The sequence below is a fragment of the Apostichopus japonicus genome, chromosome 1 (assembly GCF_037975245.1).
Source record: "Apostichopus japonicus isolate 1M-3 chromosome 1, ASM3797524v1, whole genome shotgun sequence".
Classification (NCBI taxonomy): domain Eukaryota; kingdom Metazoa; phylum Echinodermata; class Holothuroidea; order Aspidochirotida; family Stichopodidae; genus Apostichopus; species Apostichopus japonicus.
Genome location: NC_092561.1, coordinates 10,119,852 through 10,140,521, shown reverse-complemented (window position 1 = coordinate 10,140,521; position 20,670 = coordinate 10,119,852). Strand labels below are relative to the sequence as shown.

Sequence of the window (20,670 nt, the reverse complement as noted above, 5' to 3'; positions counted from 1 at the left end):
CGTTTTCTCTGATTCACAGTGTAGGGCAAGGGGAATTCCATTTCTGGCGAGAAGGGGTGCTTCCACAAAACACTCTAAAACATCGTTCAAACATCGCACAAACTTTTATCAGAGGTCTCGGACGAAGCGGGGAGGGTGAATATCGGAGGAAGGGGGATAAAGGGCCAAGCACTGTTCTAATTTCCAGTGCAATTTATTGATAATGATTCTTAAGTTAGATTCTACTTGAATCAGCTCAGCAATTGTGATAGAACATCGCGCATATGCATGTGATTTTTTTAATAACTGCTCTGAAAAGTGGGGGGGGACAAATGATATGATATCCCCTCCACTTTTGAAAGTGGGGGGGGGGACATGTCCCCCCCGTCCCCCACCTGTTGACGCCCATGGTTCGGCATATTTCCAACTGTCTGTTCTAGATGTATAAATTTCCCCTGAAGACTGTTAATATTTGACGAAAAGCCATAAGGAAAGCTGAAATTTGATGCCTTTGCATGCTTTAACCTCTCCTGAATACCGGCTCGTGCGCCTCTACGCCTGCGAACAATGTTAAGTTCCTTTAATCTATAAATCACCCGTGGCCTTAGTTCAAAATCGGTCATATGTGACCTTATACTTCGTAGTGTATCTGGGCTTTAGGTAAGTATGTGGTTATCCATGTCCATGTGTGTTAGGCTATGCGGGTAAAGGCCTGTAGTTAGGCAAACAATCGTGATGGTAACGAGTAAAAATATAAACTCACGAAAACTCTGCATACCAATCCTTTTTTATATTCCAGAAAAGCAAAGTGAAAGTTGTTAGTCCAGATGTTACATTTTACGTTGTACAGCGATGAGTAACAAGTCGACGATTAGTCAAAAACACGACAAAAATGTGAGAGCGAAAATAACTTTCGTGTCAGCTCAGCGAGGAGCGCCAATACACTATGACATGATCGACTACATCAACAGCTATAATCACTCATATAAAACCTAAGTTAAATGAGGCAATAGCATCCCTTTCATGTTCATAGCTACCCTCCCTTCACCACCGCCCCTCCTTCCCCAACAATTGCCGGTACGTTACTGAACCATGAACTATAGATCTCTACGACAATGAAATATTCATTTGCATAAGTTTCCGATGAACAGAATAAAGATAAAGTTTCCTCATTTTTCTGCTGATTTGAATCACCTCTCATATAGAGTATGGGTTTGAAATTAATCCAAAACGCATCCAGAACTCTGCTTTACTTTCACTTCATCACCTGACCAAATTTATTCATGCAACTTATTTAATATTGTAAAAACATCATGTTACAAAGTATTCTTGGAGCTGTTGTAAGTCAGAATCAAAAGGAAGGAATAAACCAATGAGAACATGTGAACTATAGAAACATTCTTTGCATTTCCTTTCAAGTCATTGAAGGATTAGAGATTACGTTGATCCAAGAATTATACTCCATGAAATGGGAGGAATTCTAAAAGGGAAATCATTCTTGTGAGAAATTCCAACTAAAAATAAACACTCTATGCAATCATAAACGAGCTTAACATGCTGCTTGATTCTTTGTTTGGATTTAAAGTTAACGACATTAGATCGAAAGAAAGTGAATAATACAACCGTGGCCCACCTCTTTTCAATCTTTCAATCGCATGAAAAACGATTGGCAGAGGCTCACTAGTAGGGGATTCTCCCATTTGTGTGAATGAGTGAGGGGTAAACTAATGTACGTAACCGTGGTATTAGGAACTGATTGGCAGACGTTCTCTAATATCCCCCCCCCCATACACACCCCCTCTCCGTCTCCTCTCTCTCTCTCTCTCTGTACAACTATTCATGTCAGAATAGGCAAAAGGTATGTCTTAAATGTGAACTAACGGAAATATGGTTGTTGTTGGTTTGTTGCTTTCTCTGAGATATAATGACAGCTCGAATCATTCTGGCCCCTTCTTCTGCTCATAAAATTGCTCGTTTCCGAAAATCAGACATGGATACAGGTACTTAGTACCCCCCTAGGGAACCGGTCATGACTACAATAGTTTCGCCGAGTTGATATAAAACCACCAAATTTTATACCAGCAGCTGATATACTCAGTCCCTACGTACTTATGTCAACATGTTTATATATAGGACGTATCATAACCTCGTGTTAATACACAACTGACGAAAGCGTAGGCAGTGAATAGCAAAGGTGTGGGTGTTTGGTATTATTATATATAGTAGATAACTCCCGCGCATCATATTTCCATACGATAGTAATATACTCGCTTCTCGGCCTTTTGGCTAGGATCATGTGTTGTATCTGTTCCCTTTCGAGGGGAATGGTGATGCACACCCGACGATGATCACACAGCCACAGTCCCGATGCAAGGGGACTGGGGTTGAGAGCGGATCAGTCGTTCGGTAGTTTGGTTTTCGTGCCCAGGTTCTTTCCCGGGCGACTTTTTTCTTAAAGAGTAGTAATATACTATGGAATTACGGAGTAAATTTCAGCATGGATTACACATGGGGTCGAACATTACTTACGGGCAGTGGCAGACTGTCCAATTTTGCTATTTTTCATAGTTCTATTGTACAAATATCAGTGGCGGACTGGCCACACGGGCATTTGGGCATTGCCCAGTGGGTCGGTGGGCTGGGGAGTCTGGTAAAAATTACAGCCCATTTTCAAAGTAATTAATAGAAAACAGATGGGCTGTGTAGAAATATATTTTTAACTGTAGGAATCAGCTCATGAAATCAACATGTTAGTTAGTCTGTTAGTTCGTAACAAAAGAACGTGCTATTAGCAACCCGTCCCTGCTAATGGCTTTTATTTTTTTTTTTCTATTTTTTTCAAGCATGTTGTCACAAAATGCTCGAAAACGAAATAAAATCCAGTCTAAAACATATATTTTTGTCTATTTCGTTAACGTTTTTATCTTTCCTCAGTTTAATCTAGTGTTGCTTCTAGAAAATTATTTTTGGGTCATTTTTAAAGGATTATTGTAACCTACAAAATTGAGAAATATAGCACCATTTTGCATCTTAACTTCAAAAAACTTTCAATGGGAAGGGAACCCTCCCCCAGGACGGCGATCACTATGTAAATAGCATATCAATGAATAATGGGCCGGTCTAGGTGGAAAATGCCCGGGCCGGTTTTAAGACAAGTGTACAATTAAGCTGTATGTCCATCTGCCCCCGCTATACGTCACCATAGTCTGTTTCTCGAGAGAATGACAAATATATTTACTTACTTAACGAGAATTGTCATGTAGACATATTGTACGATTTTGCAATGTCAATTAGAGTAAGTTTGCAATTTCATGCGGTAAATAAAGCAAAAGCAACGGGAATATATGCCATGAAAGTCTGGTTAGGCCAAAAAATATCGTAACCACATGCACAAAACAAATCCGAAATCCAGGCACGATTTGTTTCCCTTTTTACTCAACTGTTTGAAAGGCAATTTGATTAGGTAACATACTGAACTGCATTATAATTGTACTGCGTAGATAATCGACCGAAACTAACATGAAAACTGCTCAAAAGTGTGCGTCCATTTCTTGAAGAGATATATCGAGTAACTGGGCTCCTTTCGGACTTTGAATGTTCATTCATATGAGAGGGCGAAGACTAGACCAAGTCCAAAATTACATAATCAGTGCTATGGTAACTCTTTATCTTCTCTAGCGGGGTGTTGCTGCTATATAGTTTGTATATAGCATTTCCTAATACATACGCTGATCTTAGTAACAATACAGCTTTAATTTCACCATAAAGAAGCGAGAATGAAAATGAATTTTACCTTATAGTGATAACATAACACTACTGATTTAGAAAATATCAGTCCTTAAAAAGAGTTTAAAGAGGGTATATTCAAGTAACACCGATACTCGGGTCTCCGACTCTCTCCTTTGTACCCCTCATGCCCGATACACACCTTCTCCAGAAACTGGCACAATACGACAATGTGGTTTAATGTCTTGTTAATGATTTTAATGATCTGATGCTGTTTTTTTTTTGACACACCCGAAGCTGCCAAAACCGGTTACTGGGAAATGAAATGTAGGATAACAGACGTAATCAAACATTTCTCAGTAACAAATATCGACAGTAACTCATTTAATTAATCTTATTATTCCTCGTTCAGCAATACGTGTATGGTCAGCTAAACGTAGTCAGGAGAATGAAAAATACAGAAAAACAGTCTGAAAATATTGTAAAAAATATTTCTAAAAGTGAAATTATGTTGATGTAAAAACTTAGCATGTAGATTGCCCTTGGTGAGAACAAAGTCGCTGTGGAATATCATAGAGGTCAATTTGCTTGAGGTCAAGAGAGGTAGTGTTCTGAAAACCCATTCTACGGTATACCTAAGATACTTTCAAATTTATGCAAACAAATTTATGCTGAGGTGACGGTCGGTGTGTATGTATGGGATGTTGGTTATTAAATATAACATTCATGGAGCTTGTACTTGGTAGGTCAATGACCCATATCACTAAAAGAACCCGTTTGTTTTTGGTGAAGGTCAAAACTCATTTGGGGTTTAACAAAGCCCTACAATACCTTACAAACATGATATATCCAGAACTCTGAATTTGAATTCAAAGCCCTTAAAAAATATCTCCTACGGGCAAGGAATCACTAAATCTTTGACTTTCTGGTTTCTTATTTGCTCATTAATAGGCTGCGCATTGCCCTTTTGTAAATGATGTACTCATCCTTTAAGAAAAGTGAATAAAAAACATTATAGCCCAGCCGCACGGCTAGTATATGAGCAGTGATGGAAAATATTTGAATAGCTTACTACTTAAGTTCAGCAGGCTGATTCGAAATATAACAACAACAGAGAACAATCTGCGGAAGGAGTGCTCTCGCACCCATCCTCAACCCAATTGAACCAGAAGTGTTGCATTCTTTACGAGCGAGGACGGGTTGCATGTCATTATAAAACTATTGTTATTAACATATTTCACTTCGAGACCCCGCTACCGAGATGCAGTATCATTTTCTCACGGTAAATAGCGAGATAATTTGTTCTTTAAGTTACATTTTGCAAATTATGTAATTAACCCGGTTTTGCCCTTGAAATCAAATCAAGTTGACAAATCTCAACCATTGACATTATAACGAATTTTGTAATTTTGCTCATGTACGAATTAAGCATATAGCGATCATATTTTAAAGAATGTTTAGTCATTAATTCGTAGTTGCTCAGTTTGTCCAACTGTTCAATTTATTTGGGTGAAAATTGTTGCATTTACCTCTAAAACTGTTCTATAAGAGGAAGAAATCAATGTTACCAGATTTGGTAGAGCCTGATTTGAATGGTTATATGCGCAAACCATGCAAAAACGTCAAAGTTACCCCCAATCTCACACACAAAAACACACACATCATACACAACATTAGAAAAGCAAACTTTTTCTGTTACATTTCCAGCATGAATTTAAAAACAGCTGTGTTGTATTATATAACGGCATGAAAGATAAAATAATATACGAGTCCCCCCATTTTTTTTTACCTGTGGGGATGACGACGAAGTGTATAAAAGTGATAAAGTGGCCATATTTTCAAACTAAGGCTAAAAGCCGAAAGAATAATCGATTTCGATGAAACTTGTAGCACAAATAGTTTCTTGTGAAACGTCCCCACCTTCAAAACGGCTGTGATAACGTCACAGGATCATAGGAGAACTGTATGTCAAAAAAAGTGAGTTATCAGAAAGTAAAAATCTTGGTTGGATTCAAAATTTATATGTGCGGCATTAAGCGGAAAGGTTTACTTCGATAAGAATTTTACAAACAATGATGTAGTTTCGAATTGTAAGATTTTTCTTCATGCCGATGAAACTGCCATCATGTATAGTTCAAAAAACGAATTAGATATTGAAAGGATCATAAATTTGGACATGAAAGCGGTTTCTCATTGGATGGACACTAATAAGCTGACACTCAATGCTTCTAAAACCCAGGTTATAACATTTGGCTCTTCTCAAATTATAAAAAATGTTAATCCCCTCAATGTTAAGCTTGATAATGATATTCTTGAAAATATGTTTGTATTCAAATACCTTGGAATGTGGTTTAACCCGTTTCTTAAATGGGAGAAACATATTGACAAAATTACGGCAAAAATATCACAGAAACTGGGTATTCTAAAAAGACTAAGATGGTATGTTGACCAGCATACACGCAATACTCTGTACAACGCTATAATTGTACCCCATATATTGATTATTGTTCTGCCGTTTGGACTACGGTGACGAACAAATTGGTTGAACGGGGATCAAATTCTTCAAAATCGTGCAGCTAGATTAGTCCCGGGTAGTGTGGGCTTCGGGATGTGCATGTTAAAGATATTTTTGCTGAATTGAAGTGGCTGAATGACCGTCAACGTGTATTATATTCAGGAATATTCTAATGTATAGACGTGTCCACGGCCTGGCTACAGATTACCTTACTGATAATATTATTCTACTGAGAGATAGTCATTCGTACAGAACTAGATCTAGCTGCTCTAATAATGTTTTACTTGCTACTTTTAGATCTGGGAATGGTAAAAAGTCCTTTAAATTTTCTAAAGGCAGGTCGTAGAACAGTCTTCCCCCAAATTTGAAATGCTTGCCAAAATGTTAATAGTTTAAGCGCAGTATGAAAACTTATATATTTTGTTTAGATGTCTGATATTTGTTTGTCTATATTTTTGCCGTCCTTTTTGTGCTTTGGATGTTTATCGTTTTTCTACTGCTTAATCTTGTATATGTATTTTTTATTGAGGGCTCCTCTGGACAGCAGTGCTTCTGCACTGAGCAGGACTACCCTCATTAAAGATGACAATAATAAAAAATAAATAAAAATTAACCAGAATTCGCACTCGGTCACCCATTGACAATTATAATTTCTGTCCAGGAGGTGTGCATCACACTCATTGTATATCACCTATGTCCATGCTGCTCTGAAAAGATTGATAACGAGCAACAAAGAAAAAGGAAATGTGTAGCTCAACAGTCGATTGATGCCAATAACGTTGAATGTAAAGTTTCGAATATCAACTTCTACCTGTTACAGACCCTGCCAATGCCCCCAGGAGTAACACCTCCTTGACTAGTGCCTGTAGGACATGAACAACTATAGCAGCAAATTATATGATCGCGTGTGCATTTGTTTATTACAGTTAACCTTTCCGACCTTTTTTAACCTCAATTTAAAAGAACATCTCCCTTCTTCGCGTGCACCTTGTTAAATGGTTTATTAGAATCAATCATGATGCTCTTCTATAAGTTTTTGTTCTCATCAAAGAACAGTTCTTTTTCAGATGATTCATACAATCCAACTTTGATTAAAACGAATAGTTAGTTCTCACCGCCATTAATGAAGAAACTAAATGGTATATTTAAAATACAAAAGAAGCTTTATGAAAGACCATATTTTCCCTTCGATTGTAGTTATCGTGAACAGGTATTACTATCGAGCGACTAAGGCATATAGCTAATATAATACTAATAGAATGGTTCGTAAATACCTCTTTGTTGCAGTTGCCAATGAATACATGATTCATTGAGCTGCAAAACGCACTTTATTAATTGTATATTGATCGCAACCAGTGGCGGAACCAGAATTTTTCAGTGGAGGCCGGGAGGGGGGTCTGGGGGCCAAAGAGTTCAAATGGGGGTGCTTCGCGCACGAAGTTTCGGTCATGGTAGGTACCTTTGCAAATATGACCCATTCCCTAAGTTTCTTTCTGAGTTCCATCCACTTACTTGTTGAAGGGATAGTCCAAATAAAAATATGAACTTGGCATTTTGTAGAGAAAGTCACTATATTCTCAGCTGATAATCCTGAGTGCTTTGTTCTCATACCATCAGCGTCCATAGCCTAGTGGTTGGGGTGTCAACATTTAAAGCGGGGGGGGGGGGGCGGGTCCGAATCCTGGTGGAGGCTGGAAGTTTTTTTCACTGTTCTGGATTTTCCAACTCATTACATTTTCAATTATACACACACACACACACACATATATATATATATATATATATATATACATATATATATATATATATATATATATATATATATAAATATATATATATATATGTTTATGTAAATATTTATGTATATATATTACTTTTCTATATATTCTTATTTTATATGTATATTCAGGGTTCTGCCGCTGCCGGTCGGCGCCGGTCGGGCCCGACCAGCACGCTGAATTACCGACCACCACAATCTGCCTGAGTGACTTTTCCGACCGGCACTTATTTTCGATAGGAACTCCAAAAAACAGCTCCATAGCCGGAGGGTCGAACGTACAGAAACAATCTGTTTGAGACTAGGGGAAATCCAGTTCATAACTGTTCAAATTCAAAATATCCAACACATCACAGTGTCATACTTAGTAAAAATTACCAGAGTTCCGCATTCCAGACCAATGACTGTTTCCGTTTCCAACTCCCGATCGTACTTTTGATAGTTTCATTTATATCTATTTTTATCGCGCGAGACACAGGCATTATCCAGCTAGCTAGTACACATACGGCCGTTAACCTTCGTAGTGGGTGAATTTACATCATATTGCATTAGGCACGACCAGCGCACTCCGCCTCGTAGTGACTATACGTGACGGCTACACGAACTAGTCAGCCACGTGCACGGTGCATTGCTATTGCTTTTTAGTATACTTAATAGGCACCACCGGCTGGTCTGTACTCTGGTGCTCCAGATATTTGTCCTAACTTTTTTCATTAATTATGAAAAATTCCAGATATGAGATCTCATTTCAAAGCTGTCTATATGTGGCTCAGAATACTCGGGAAGGGCCGTTTCCGGCCATCTGGGGGGTTTCCAAAACCCAAAATTTTCTTGTACGCTCCGCGCCAACCGATGGTGGCGCTCCGCTTAGATAGTCCTGCCGGCACTCAATCTACCCTGGGCAGAACCCTGTATATTGTATGTAAAGTGGGAGGCCCGGGTTCGAATCTCGGTGAAGGTTGGACATTTTTTCACTGTTCTGGGTTTCCCAACTGATTGCAATTCGAAATGTATTTATATTAATTTTCCTTGGTCGTTTATTTCCATTTTTTTTAACAGAGTTTGTTAAAAGCATCTCTTTCGAGATCCGGCGTTAGGATTCACAAATGATTTGGTGAGATTTGGTGAGCATCATGATTGATCTCTAGAGTAAAGTAAAAATATGTCACCAAAACAGAAATAGCTATGTTCGATGCATTCCACGCAACATTTAGTTTCAGCATTTACTTTGCAATGAATTATACATTGTTTATGTATAAAGATAAGAGTATCGACTACTGGAGAGAGAGAGAGGTCAAAAGGCCACAGCAACGAGACCACAGATTATAAATGAGCCTAGCTGCAGTTATAAAGGGGTAGCACATTGTATATCTTGGATATTACATACCCCACCGTCAAGAAAGACGTAGGCATAAAAAATGGAAATAGCACAAGCTTTGGCTTAAATAAATGAAACTTCTGAAGACAGAAAATATAGGGAAATCTTAAGACATATATATATATATATATATGATATACTCGTTGCACTATTTTTTAGGAACACGTATTATCCTTTGACATATTGACCTTTCCAACATTGAATTGAAGTTCTTCCAAAGCTTTCCTTTTATAACCACTATAAGGACCAATTTTAATCTACATTATTTTTGGTATAGTGATATTTGTTTAAAAAAGAATGAATTTGAAAGTGCAAAGCAAAACTTGGCTGAACATTAAAACAAAAAACTTGTCATTAAACTTCCAAGTCAGTTCTCTTTAAAGATTTGCTTCAATCTGTTTTATCATTATTTTAATATATCTGCAGTAAGGTAACTCATGAACCAGTCACTCTATTTTGAGTCATTTTATTGCTTACATATGATAATGTACTGCAACTCTACCCACTTCTATCAAATAACGAGATACCTAAATATAAACCTATGTGACAAAGCTGGTTTTCCGTCAAATAAATGACGTCGTCGCAATGTCGCTGTACGATTCGTGCTCTTAATATTGATACTTATTCATTTCGTCCAATCAGCTTTAAATTAATACATATACATATATGTTGAGACTAGATTACGTAGTTTATATATAAAGACATCAAATGATCCAACTCAGTCAATCAAAGCCTAACGGAGAACATCAATGACAAGTAGAACGGTCAACTAAGAACATAATGAAGAGAAAGAAATTGTTTCAGCTTTTCCGGTTGGCCCTAATCATCATCGATATGACGGAAGCCGGCAGTAAGTACCTTTTTTGTTCGATTTACCATTAACAAAATAACAATATTTCTAGTCTTTTAAAGTCTCCCGTGGAGTAGTCAGTTTGTCTGGGTCGAGGGGTTTAGGCATACATATACTACATCCTGTTCCCTTAAAAATTGTGTTTCTGTTCTATGTAGACTACTACTTCTTCTATGTCGCATCCATCTTAGACAAGATTTTCTACTGGCCCATTTTAAGCAACCTTGTGAAATAAGAGCAACGTGAGCAAGGCAATTTTCACCAAATTCCACAAATATTGAAGTAGTGCAGCTGTAGTCTTCACAGATCAGTTGGTTGTTGTTACAAGGACACTTTTTGTGTGCAGTTATGATTGATGTATGTTTCTCCAGTCTAGAATTGAATTGATGAAAATATGAACATGGCATTTATAACTCAATGGATTGTTTCTTATATATTTTTTTCATTATCGCAACGTCAGGTAGCGTTAAGTGCCATTACTACTTCGCATGCATAGTCACGTGACATTGAAATTAAAGTTATGTTGATACTCACTGGTAAAACTAAGTTGGTCTCTGTTACAAAACACCCGCATTGATACAGTTAGTCCCTTCCATTAAGAAACCAGCTGGACAGATGCAACCTTCACCACCCAAACAGTCACTATTACAACAAGATTTTACGTTGGGATCTTCACATGTTGCTTGGCAACAGCAGTTCCCGTAGATCATGTTCGGAGGACACGAAGAATTCAATGAGCATGGGCAGCACAATAGCAATATTATTTAAGCATTTATTTCTGGATTTTACAACTAAGTAACTTCAAGGTAGACCCATAAAAGATAAACTTGAAAATTAGGTCTACTGTACAAATCAACTTGAAATTGCTGGAAAATGCTTATAAAACACCTAACCAGCATGATGAATGATTAGCAGTCAAGTGAATGGATCCACAGTTTGGCTCTTTTCTAATAAAATCCTCATATCTAATGTTACTTTGGCTTATATAGATAAAGAATAACATGCAAAGATACAAGGCAAAATCTCTCACCACCCTGGAAGTTATTGTTACTTCAATATATCCAGCTACAAGTTAACAAAAGTTAACCAAATAGACAAGCATCCTCTCTCTCGTGTGAGCTTTGTGTTGATCTTTTTAGTTTCTTCATACAGTACAGTTGTGTGCTTCTTTTGAAATATATACTGAAGAAGAACGCAAATTTGAGGTAGCAAGCCTCGGGAAAGAATCACACAACCAGGAAGTATACGGTCTGTCGATCTATATTGTCAATACTGGATAAACAGCTCCTGAAACATGGAATTCACAAGTTACAAACCAAAGTAAATAAACGATAAAATAAAGTTTGCACTCACACAACAGCATGTTTCAAATGACTTGGATAAATAAAGGAAAAAAATATAATTATGCTCCATGCTTCATCGTAAACAACCTACATTGAATTTCTGTATAAAACTTATGCAAGTTAAACAAGTTTTATCAAGCATAGAAAATCTCCAACCTGGAACATCACTTTCATAATCGAGATAGTTGATTATAGAGAAAACTTAAATTAAAGCAAGTCACAGCCCATGTTGCCAATTTTAGGTACTTGATCATCTTTACCATAGTCACCTCTTTTACTGATACTGCTTACTAAATTCTCTCTGTAAGTGCACGCAATAAAATATGAAGCATAAATTCTGTAGAGGGTATTGTCCAAATATAAAGTTGTAAACAAAACTGTTACTCAAATATTAAGTTTAAAAAAAACAACAACAATGAATTAGAGTTCCGATGATACCAATACATATCCTTGCAGTAATTTAGCAGAACTGTACTGAAAAATAAGATAATCATCACTACCAAACACCATGACTCACCATCCAGATACCCAGTAGAAATGTACCCTCACAAAGATATAGTTTTACACCTTCAAGGACAGTTACCTAAAAAATAAATATAACAGGTAATAGAGATGTGCCAACCAAAAATCATATAATATTGGTCACTACGACATAAAATAATCAAGACACCCCATTCCCATAATTCAACCATTGAAATGTTGATATGAATCCTTCTACAGTGTTATGTCTGGAAATACCAAAGAATGAAATCAACTCATGTTACGAACACTCAATGCTGTCATAATCACACATTCCAGCGATACTATCAGGTTAATTCTCCAAATATCAATAGAGCTCAGGTGACACTGTCTCAACACAACAATCTTGACCTTTGTTTTATCTAATAACACTACTGTGTGTACAATATATAACAAGAATACAATCAAAAGACCAAAGATATGCATCCACAATGGAATGTAAATCCCATCATACCCATAACTTATAAATCTGAACCCATCCTAATAAAATATTAGTTCTTTTGTAAACATCTTATAAATTCAGCTACCTCCATTGCTGAGTTCATTCTTTACTAAGACTCTTCGTTACCATGGCAACTGAATGTACTTTGACATCAAATAATCAATAAAGAATTAGGAGTTGAAACGATGTGATAACCAACCAATATACGACAATAGAAAACACTAAATAACGAAATCCATTTTCACATTGGAATAATATCATACTTCATCACCAAATAACCATATTTTCTCATAGTATGTCATATTATCAACATTCATAGTGCATATCAGAATGTCTCCCTCTTTCCGTAAAATCATCGAGCGTGTCCATCTCTCACATATATGTACACTCACTGTGATACCTTAGCTTTAAAAGTACAATACATTTCATAACCGTTACTTCTAAAAATATGAAATAATCAACATCGATAATCACCGCTAGTCACAACTAGAGATGAGCTTAACATAGTTATTCATATAAAAAATTATCATCTTCAAATCACAATGATCCAAAGTTGACAATCGAGGTGAAGGAATGATCGTAACTAATACATCCGCAAAACTAGTATATAACAGGTTACGATACACGCTACTTAAAATACTTCGTAACGGAACTTAGCTTCAACAAAATAAACTTCATTTTGGTCTCAAATAGACATTAAGTCTTCATCTATACTTGCACGCATGTACAAAAATACGTATTAAACTCACCCACTTATTCCTACAAGAAAAATCACTTGATAAACAGTCACTTCTTGGCTAACAATATACTGCACGGAAATCGGACGTCTCGCTTCAGTGATCGGTGAGTGGCAAGCGCAAGAACAAAGAGCAATTAACTCACAAGCACCGCATGTGAGCATCTAGACGTATCACGTGGCGTAACTATCAATTTTAACCAGTAACAAGAATATTTACGGGGAAAACATTTAATATAAGGTAGGAAACAATCATTTAGATACAAATGAAAGTTAAATTTATAGAAATACTAAGATCCTCAACCCATTAAGAGAAAATATACAGGCACTAAATTGTATGATGCCCACTAATATCAGCGTGAACAACTGACAGGGAACAAATCATGCCTACCCTGGGTAACCTTGGGTGAGATCTGTTTAAGTTAAAGCGACATGGGGACCAAAACAAGAACATACTCTGGAAATTCCACTTTACTACAATACTTTCAATTTTTTCTTGGCTTCCTTTCTCCTTAGACCCTGAGACACAGAAAGAACTCGAAGACGTCGCTACCCGATTGGCAACAATCGGTGATGACTTTCAGGCAAATTGGCAGGTGAGAGATTTGTACGGAGATGTTGTGCGCATTATTTACGAATGTTAATAAACAAATCAAACAACGGCACAGTGACTGGGAATCTTAACCAAATTTTGAAAGAGCAAGAACGTTTTGGCTTAAGTATCAAAACCAGTTGACCTCAGGGATACATGTGTTCTGTGCTTATATTATCTACTGAGCTGTTGTAAGTACTGTAGCAATTAGCTGGTGGATCCTAAGGTAAATGTTTGCTTGTAGAGGGTGACATTAAAAAACCACAGTACCTTAAAAACCATATAACTAGTAATCACATCCCTGCTTCAATTGATATAACTCAGAAAGCAGTAGGGAAGCAATTGCAGGAGAATACTTAGAGATTTGACACAGACCTTCTCTATTCTTAATTTCGTTTACCCACCCATCTCTCCATTGCTATAAAGCCCTATAGGATAAATGACGATCAAAACAGACCGAAACAATCTAACATTCAAAAGGTAGAGCAAAAAGTAAAAAGAAATGTCAAGTCTTCTCGTTATACAATGCAAGTTTTTACTGAACATTTCTGCATGAAGAGTTAACGCTTAGGTGGCATGCTGTGAGGTCATAGGCATCCAGTTTGTAACTAATGCTATACACTGTATGCAATGTAGTCAATAAGAGTGGCTGAACTAACAAGTCTAACCCACGGACCATCAGTTCAGTTCCTCAGATGCAACACAAAAACGGTAAATTTGAAGGAAAACACCATAAAGCATTTTGCAGTTGATATTTCAACAAACCACACTAAAATTTATGGAGTTTGTATTCGGCTCATTAAATGAGGCGGCAAAAGGAATCTATGCGATGGTGATGGCATGTGTGTGTGTGTGTATATGTGACACTTGTTTGTAAACACGGAAACTCAAAAGTTTCATGGTGGATTGACTTCATACTTGGTATGTGGATTCATCTTATTGAGTCCAAGTTCAGTGAGGTCAAAAGTTATTTGAGTTCAACATAAGTCGAAGTCTGAAAACCTTATGAACATGATAGTTCCAAAAGTAGATCTCTGTTGAACTTCATACTTAGTGTGTAGATCCAGCTTGTTGAGTGCAAGAACCCTGACGAAATTGGTAGAGGTGAAAGGTCACATGAAGCCAACAAGTGTCAAAGTCTATAATCCCTGTAAACATGCTAACTCCAAATTAAAGCTACAAGTAATCTGTGAGATGCTATCAGTTTTGTTTTGGTGAACATAGTTTGGTCAATTTCTGTTCAGTTTAGTTTTGAGAAGGGGCTCAATACACAATAGGTCTTCAACAATACCTACATTCATCCAGGAAATGAAATTTGCTTCAAAGAATTGCTACACCTGTGTTGGGTGATTTAAGCCCACTCAAGTGTTCACCCTCTGAGCTTCAAGGGGTCAAAATAGGCCTTATTTTCTCTGATTTCCACTAGATCAACGTAATTTCTTTTTAAAAGTATTTCACATAGGAAGACTTCTTGGTGGATTTTGAAATCAAAATTCTATATTGTAAAATCCCCACAAGTGAATTATAATTGATTGTTGCACACAAAGGAGTGCTACAAATAAGAGCTAGAAATTTCTGATCTTTTCTGGTTCTCACTCCAATTCTTGGATAAATTTAACTCACTTACTCCACATTAGTCAGATTGGTAATGTATGTGGAATTGTGTGCAAATTATATGGCAAGGAATTACAAAGGCAACTCGCTCTCCGATTCGACCAAAACCTACTACTTCTATCGTTCTGTTTAGAAATCGAAGTCTTCGTCTGCATCTGCCCGGAATGGCCCATTAATCCAGGTTTCAAATGAAAATTTCAGCTACTACACCTTGCTGAATATAACTTTCAGTTAACACTGAAAACCCACTTAGATTATCTCGTTTCTTTATTTTCTGAAGGGGGATGGGGCCATCTTCGAGCAGGAATTGCTCTCCTGCGCCACCTCTATCACATCCAAAGCAATCTACCAGTCATTTGAAACCACAATGGACATTTTTCTTAACAGCCAACAGCAGAGTCTGCCGGATCCCATTGACCCGTACAAAGTAGCTTTGGTGGTGTTGTGTACGCAGAAGGCCATCAGCCTGGCCAACAGATCAGTTCAAGCAGCTAGCAGTGAGGCAGATGAATTAATCAACCTTGCTGTGAGATTTGTCTCCAATCACTTCCCAATCTGGTTGGGAGGCTCAATTTAAGCCTTAATCACTCCCAGGGGATGGGAGAGTTTGATTTATTCATGAAAGTAATACTGGAAATTAAGGACATATCTCTTTCTTTAACAACAGTTGAATCTGGCAGAAAGGTAAAAAATGGGGTGGGGTGAGGGGAAGTTGGGGGTTGTTCAAATTTGTTGGGTTTATGACATTTTATGGTAATTATATCTTTTCAAATATGCAAACTAAGGTCAACATTTTGACTTTTTGGGGGTGACCAGAGTCAAAAGGTTAACAACTTTGAGGAGGCATCGATTACAGAATGCTTGTTCAGGTTGTATGGTGTTTGAAAAGGATTGTTATTGTTTTTAGAGTACTATGGAAGGCATAGTATTGTATAATACAGTTTAGTGAAGTGTGGGAAAATCACAACATTAGGTCAATGACAATATAGTAGACGCACTTCCTTACAGTAAGAATAAACTTAAAGAAAAAGGACAGAAAAGGAAGGACCTTTCTAAATCCTTCGTAGTCTGAAGATTTGTCATTGTAGAGTACCGAAAATCATGTTACCATGGGAATAAAGTACATGGGCGGATCCAAATCTGGATTATCTGTTTGTTCAGAGCAGTCATGATGATTCGGTTATTGCAGCATGGAATACAGGATGCTTGTTTGACAGAGGGAAGGTGGTCCAGCAATTCCAAGGTTGAGTGTTTGGGGGAGAAGGTGGGGCAAGGGGGAAGGGATTTTGTTTAAGACGGTTCAACTTTTCATTGTATATTGTGAAAGATTGGTTGAACTGTACAACTAGAGCTAATTGCAGATAATGATCCAGTGTTAGGGCCGTCTGTCAGTTTGAAAAGCTAAACATGGATGATCCTGCCATCGGAGTTCATGGTAGAGGATCATCCTCATCAGGATCATCTTGTTGTGTAGTAGGGATGATCATACTAGTTGGTATGGTCTCTGTGGAAGGTTGTGTGAAGCCCACGTTGTTCTGTACTGCTATACAGGTGAGTGTTGCCAAGATGTTAGTCAGGGTTTTATTATTTCCAAAGATCACCTTACTAACACCAATCAAGTCTTCTATATTAGTTAGGATTTGTACTTCATTTCAAATCTGTGTTTGGTGTTGTCAACCTTATGAAGTATGCTATGTATAAAGATGATGACGCATTTCATTTGCTCTACAGTACTTGCTCTGTCTTTGTCTCGTTCTAGTCTGAAATGAAAGTCTCAGACGTTAATCTACATCGATCATTGTTTTATCTTTTTATCAAGATCATATTTTAGGATGCAATTCTTTTGAAAATTTGTGAAATAATGATACTCAGTTATGATACTCAGTAACACTAACTTGCAGCTGATCTATATCTATATTACAATATTTCTTAATTATGAAAATCAATTCTTTCATTGTTATTTGTAAGAAATTCTTAAGAGAATCTGTGGTGTCTATGCCAAAGATACAAATTTGAAATGAAAATGTTCACATTTTACTTCACTTTTCTTCATTTTTTGGTTAAATCAAATGATACAAACATTTTGATATTGGTTGTTTGCAAATGTCAATTTTTATGTCAATTTTTTTACAACTTTTTGAGTTGTGTTAAGTGAAATTTTAGTTTTTGTGCTGTTCGAAAGCAAAATCTCATAACGAGGTACACTGTAAACATAATCTAGTCAAGATGACTAGAGTACATTAGTCCAGACAATGCTTCTATCGACCAATTAATTCTAGTCACTTGACTAACTTTTGGTCCAGTGACCAAATAGTTCTGGTCATATGACTAAGTAAACCTGGTCACATGACCAGTTTTTACTAGTCATTCAATTATGCCTCTATCGACCAGGCTTTAGTCAAGCGACCTAAACGATTAGTCAAGATGTCAGTTGACTAATTCAATTAGTCACATGACCAGTTTTTACTAGTCATTCAATTATGCCTCTATCGACCAGGCTTTAGTCAAGCGACCTAAACGATTAGTCAAGATGTCAATTGACTTATTCAATTAGTCACATGACCAGTTTTTGCTAGTCTTTCAACAATGCTCTATCGACCAGGCTTTTGTCAAGCGACCTAAATGATTAGTCCAGCAGTCACTTGACTAATCCAGTTAGTCTTGCCCATGGATAAAAGTAGTTTTTCTATACTAGTTTTATATGACCCACCACGGATTCGAACCTGCGACAACTCCCTTATAGGTACAAAGCTGTCTGTTGAGCTAACTGGTGGGAACAATTCTTGGATATAAAACCTGATTGGGCCTTAACCACTGCTAGACCATCAAGCCCTCTCACATGAAAAAAAGAAAGCAAGAATTTCTGTATTAATTTGGAATCACATTTTATATTTTCTCTTAAACACTACATATGCTTCACCTCAATAGTAAGTACAAAAGAGTGTCTGATTTCATCAGTAATTGAAGAACCAGAAAACCCAAAGGTTTAGTGGTTCTGATGCCGATGAGAGTTTATGAAATAAGATAAGTCAGAATTTGATATTGTTATATACCTGTATTGTACTTATTGCCAGACAACTGAAACCAAACTAAAGCTGATCAGACATAAAGTTGTCAGTTGCACTCATGAATATAAATGAAATTTCAGTTTCATGTGGCACTACTGTACCAACCTACCAAGTATGAAGGTGATCAGACATATATTTGAAAAAAATATCGACATTTTAAGAATTTGATTACAAGCCCCACCCACATATTCATGTACTGGACAACAAAAACAATGAGGTCCATGTAATGATAATGTAGCATATCTACAAGTTATTCAATACATTTACAGTAATTAAATATATTGTTTTTAAGATTATACATACACTTGCAAACATGCTAAACTGTAGATTACCTGGCCATCGTAAACAAAACCAAAAATTAATGCCTTTATTGATGTACATATAAAGTTGAAAAAAAGTGATATAGTTGACTCTAGGCATTTCACCACCCCACACCCCCTCTCCAGACAAACACATGGGGATCATACGACACAACCCATATCCCCAACCCAGAGCGGAACCCTTACCATCATACCACCTGCAGCCTCACCTACCATCCTACAACCCTGATCCCAACATCACCCTACTCATCTGACAACCCCCCCCCCACCTAACACCCATCAGATTTTACCAGTTTCACACCTTACTACCAACACATTAATCTACCCCACTCACATAAGATTTCCCTATACTCTATAGGTACATGTACAGTAATACCAGATTATTAAGTTCATTTACTATTTTCTCTATAGACTATCCCTTTAATTGTCTGAGCCAGCTATTTATGCAACATACATATACACACATACCCACACGCAAACTTGATCAAAACATACAAACATGCCAACTCATCACAACATACACATATGCCAACTTAATTGCAAAGGTTACTTTTTTTCAGTCCAGTTTAATTTGTCACTGGACTACTCCTTTAATGGCCTGGCTAACCAATTTCATGGTTTTATAAAGCAAAACAAATATAGATCAGCAAGCTCCCAGGAACCAGGAAAACATGTCAAACGTGACGAATGACAGGAGTTTAGGAATGAGGGACAACAAATGCTATATGGCCAACAAACACATGAATATTAATGAGGTTACATGTTATTTTCATATGAAAATGTAACTATTATTATCCACCACCAATCAACAAAGTATGGAGATGATCGGTTATACCGTTGCAAAGTTATTGACATTTTAAGAATTTCACTTTAACTGCTGCCTACTCATTAATATTCATGTCATGAACAACAAAAACAATAGGGAACATCTACTAATCATGGAGCATGTACTAGTTCAAAATGACAGTAATTCAACATTTAATTTCTAAGATTTCAGGTTTACAAGCTATTTCTAGCAATTAAGGACTAAGCCCCACCTACTCATGAATATTAATTAGATGAAATTCCATTGTCATGTGACAATGAACCACTTACATCACCATACCAAGTATGAAGCAGATCGGACATACCGTTGCGAAGATATTGACATTTTAAGAATTTTACTTTAAGCCCTACCCACTTATTAATATTCATGTGATGGAGAACAAAAACAATAGGGACCATCCACACATCACCAGTCCAATATGACATTGATCCAATGTGTCGTTGTTGAGATATCGTGTTTACGAGCAAGCTGTCACATCACACACACACACACATACATGTTTGTGTTTCGTTCAGACCGAGGACCCCATTGTATTTTCCATTGTTCAAATCCACGTACCGTAACATTAACAATACCCCATACAATAGAATTCTTCCGAGGACGTGGTGATTCTTTAGAAATCACAACCGAGGACCTGAAATTCTTTTGTTCAAGTCCTCGGTCAGATAGCAAAACAAACGCATACCCACACACACATGTTTGCATTACATTCAGACTGAGGACCCCATTGTATTAGCGTTGTGCGGTAGTCGGATTTCACACAACCGGTAGTGTTGCAACATGAATACCGGTATCGTAACTACAACCGGTATTTTCCTCAACTTTCATCTACGGTTCAAAGCACTTAGTTACGAGACTGTCAATGTCATACATTCAATATGCATAGCCTAGGCTATGTACATACTCTTACACGCACGTTTATAAAAAAAATTAAAAAAATAACACGCTATATTAGGGCCTTTGTTTTTTAACATACACTGCCAAA

The 20,670-nt window shown here is 37.1% G+C and overlaps 1 protein-coding gene and 1 long non-coding RNA gene across 4 annotated transcripts in view; one reads left to right on the top strand and one right to left on the bottom strand.

Annotated features, from left to right (window-relative positions):
• LOC139967060 (uncharacterized) overlaps positions 1-13,847 on the bottom strand; it is a 22,149-nt gene extending 8,302 nt beyond the window's left edge. The window contains exons 1-4 of one of the 3 annotated variants that reach the window (XR_011792839.1): positions 13,279-13,847; positions 12,086-12,151; positions 11,256-11,512; positions 10,219-10,597 (exon numbers count right to left, since the gene is read on the bottom strand). This is a non-coding gene — a long non-coding RNA (uncharacterized lncRNA). Of the gene's footprint in view, positions 1-10,218; positions 11,513-12,085; positions 12,152-13,278 lie in introns of those variants that run through there. The other 2 variants (XR_011792838.1, XR_011792837.1) reach the window with 2 other exon arrangements.
• Positions 9,050-20,670, top strand: LOC139967052 (uncharacterized). Its single transcript, XM_071970729.1, has 3 exons — positions 9,050-10,225; positions 13,782-13,861; positions 15,752-20,670. The coding sequence occupies exons 1-3, from the start codon at positions 10,156-10,158 to the stop codon at positions 16,046-16,048; spliced, it is 447 nt and encodes a 148-aa protein (XP_071826830.1). The 5' UTR covers positions 9,050-10,155; the 3' UTR covers positions 16,049-20,670.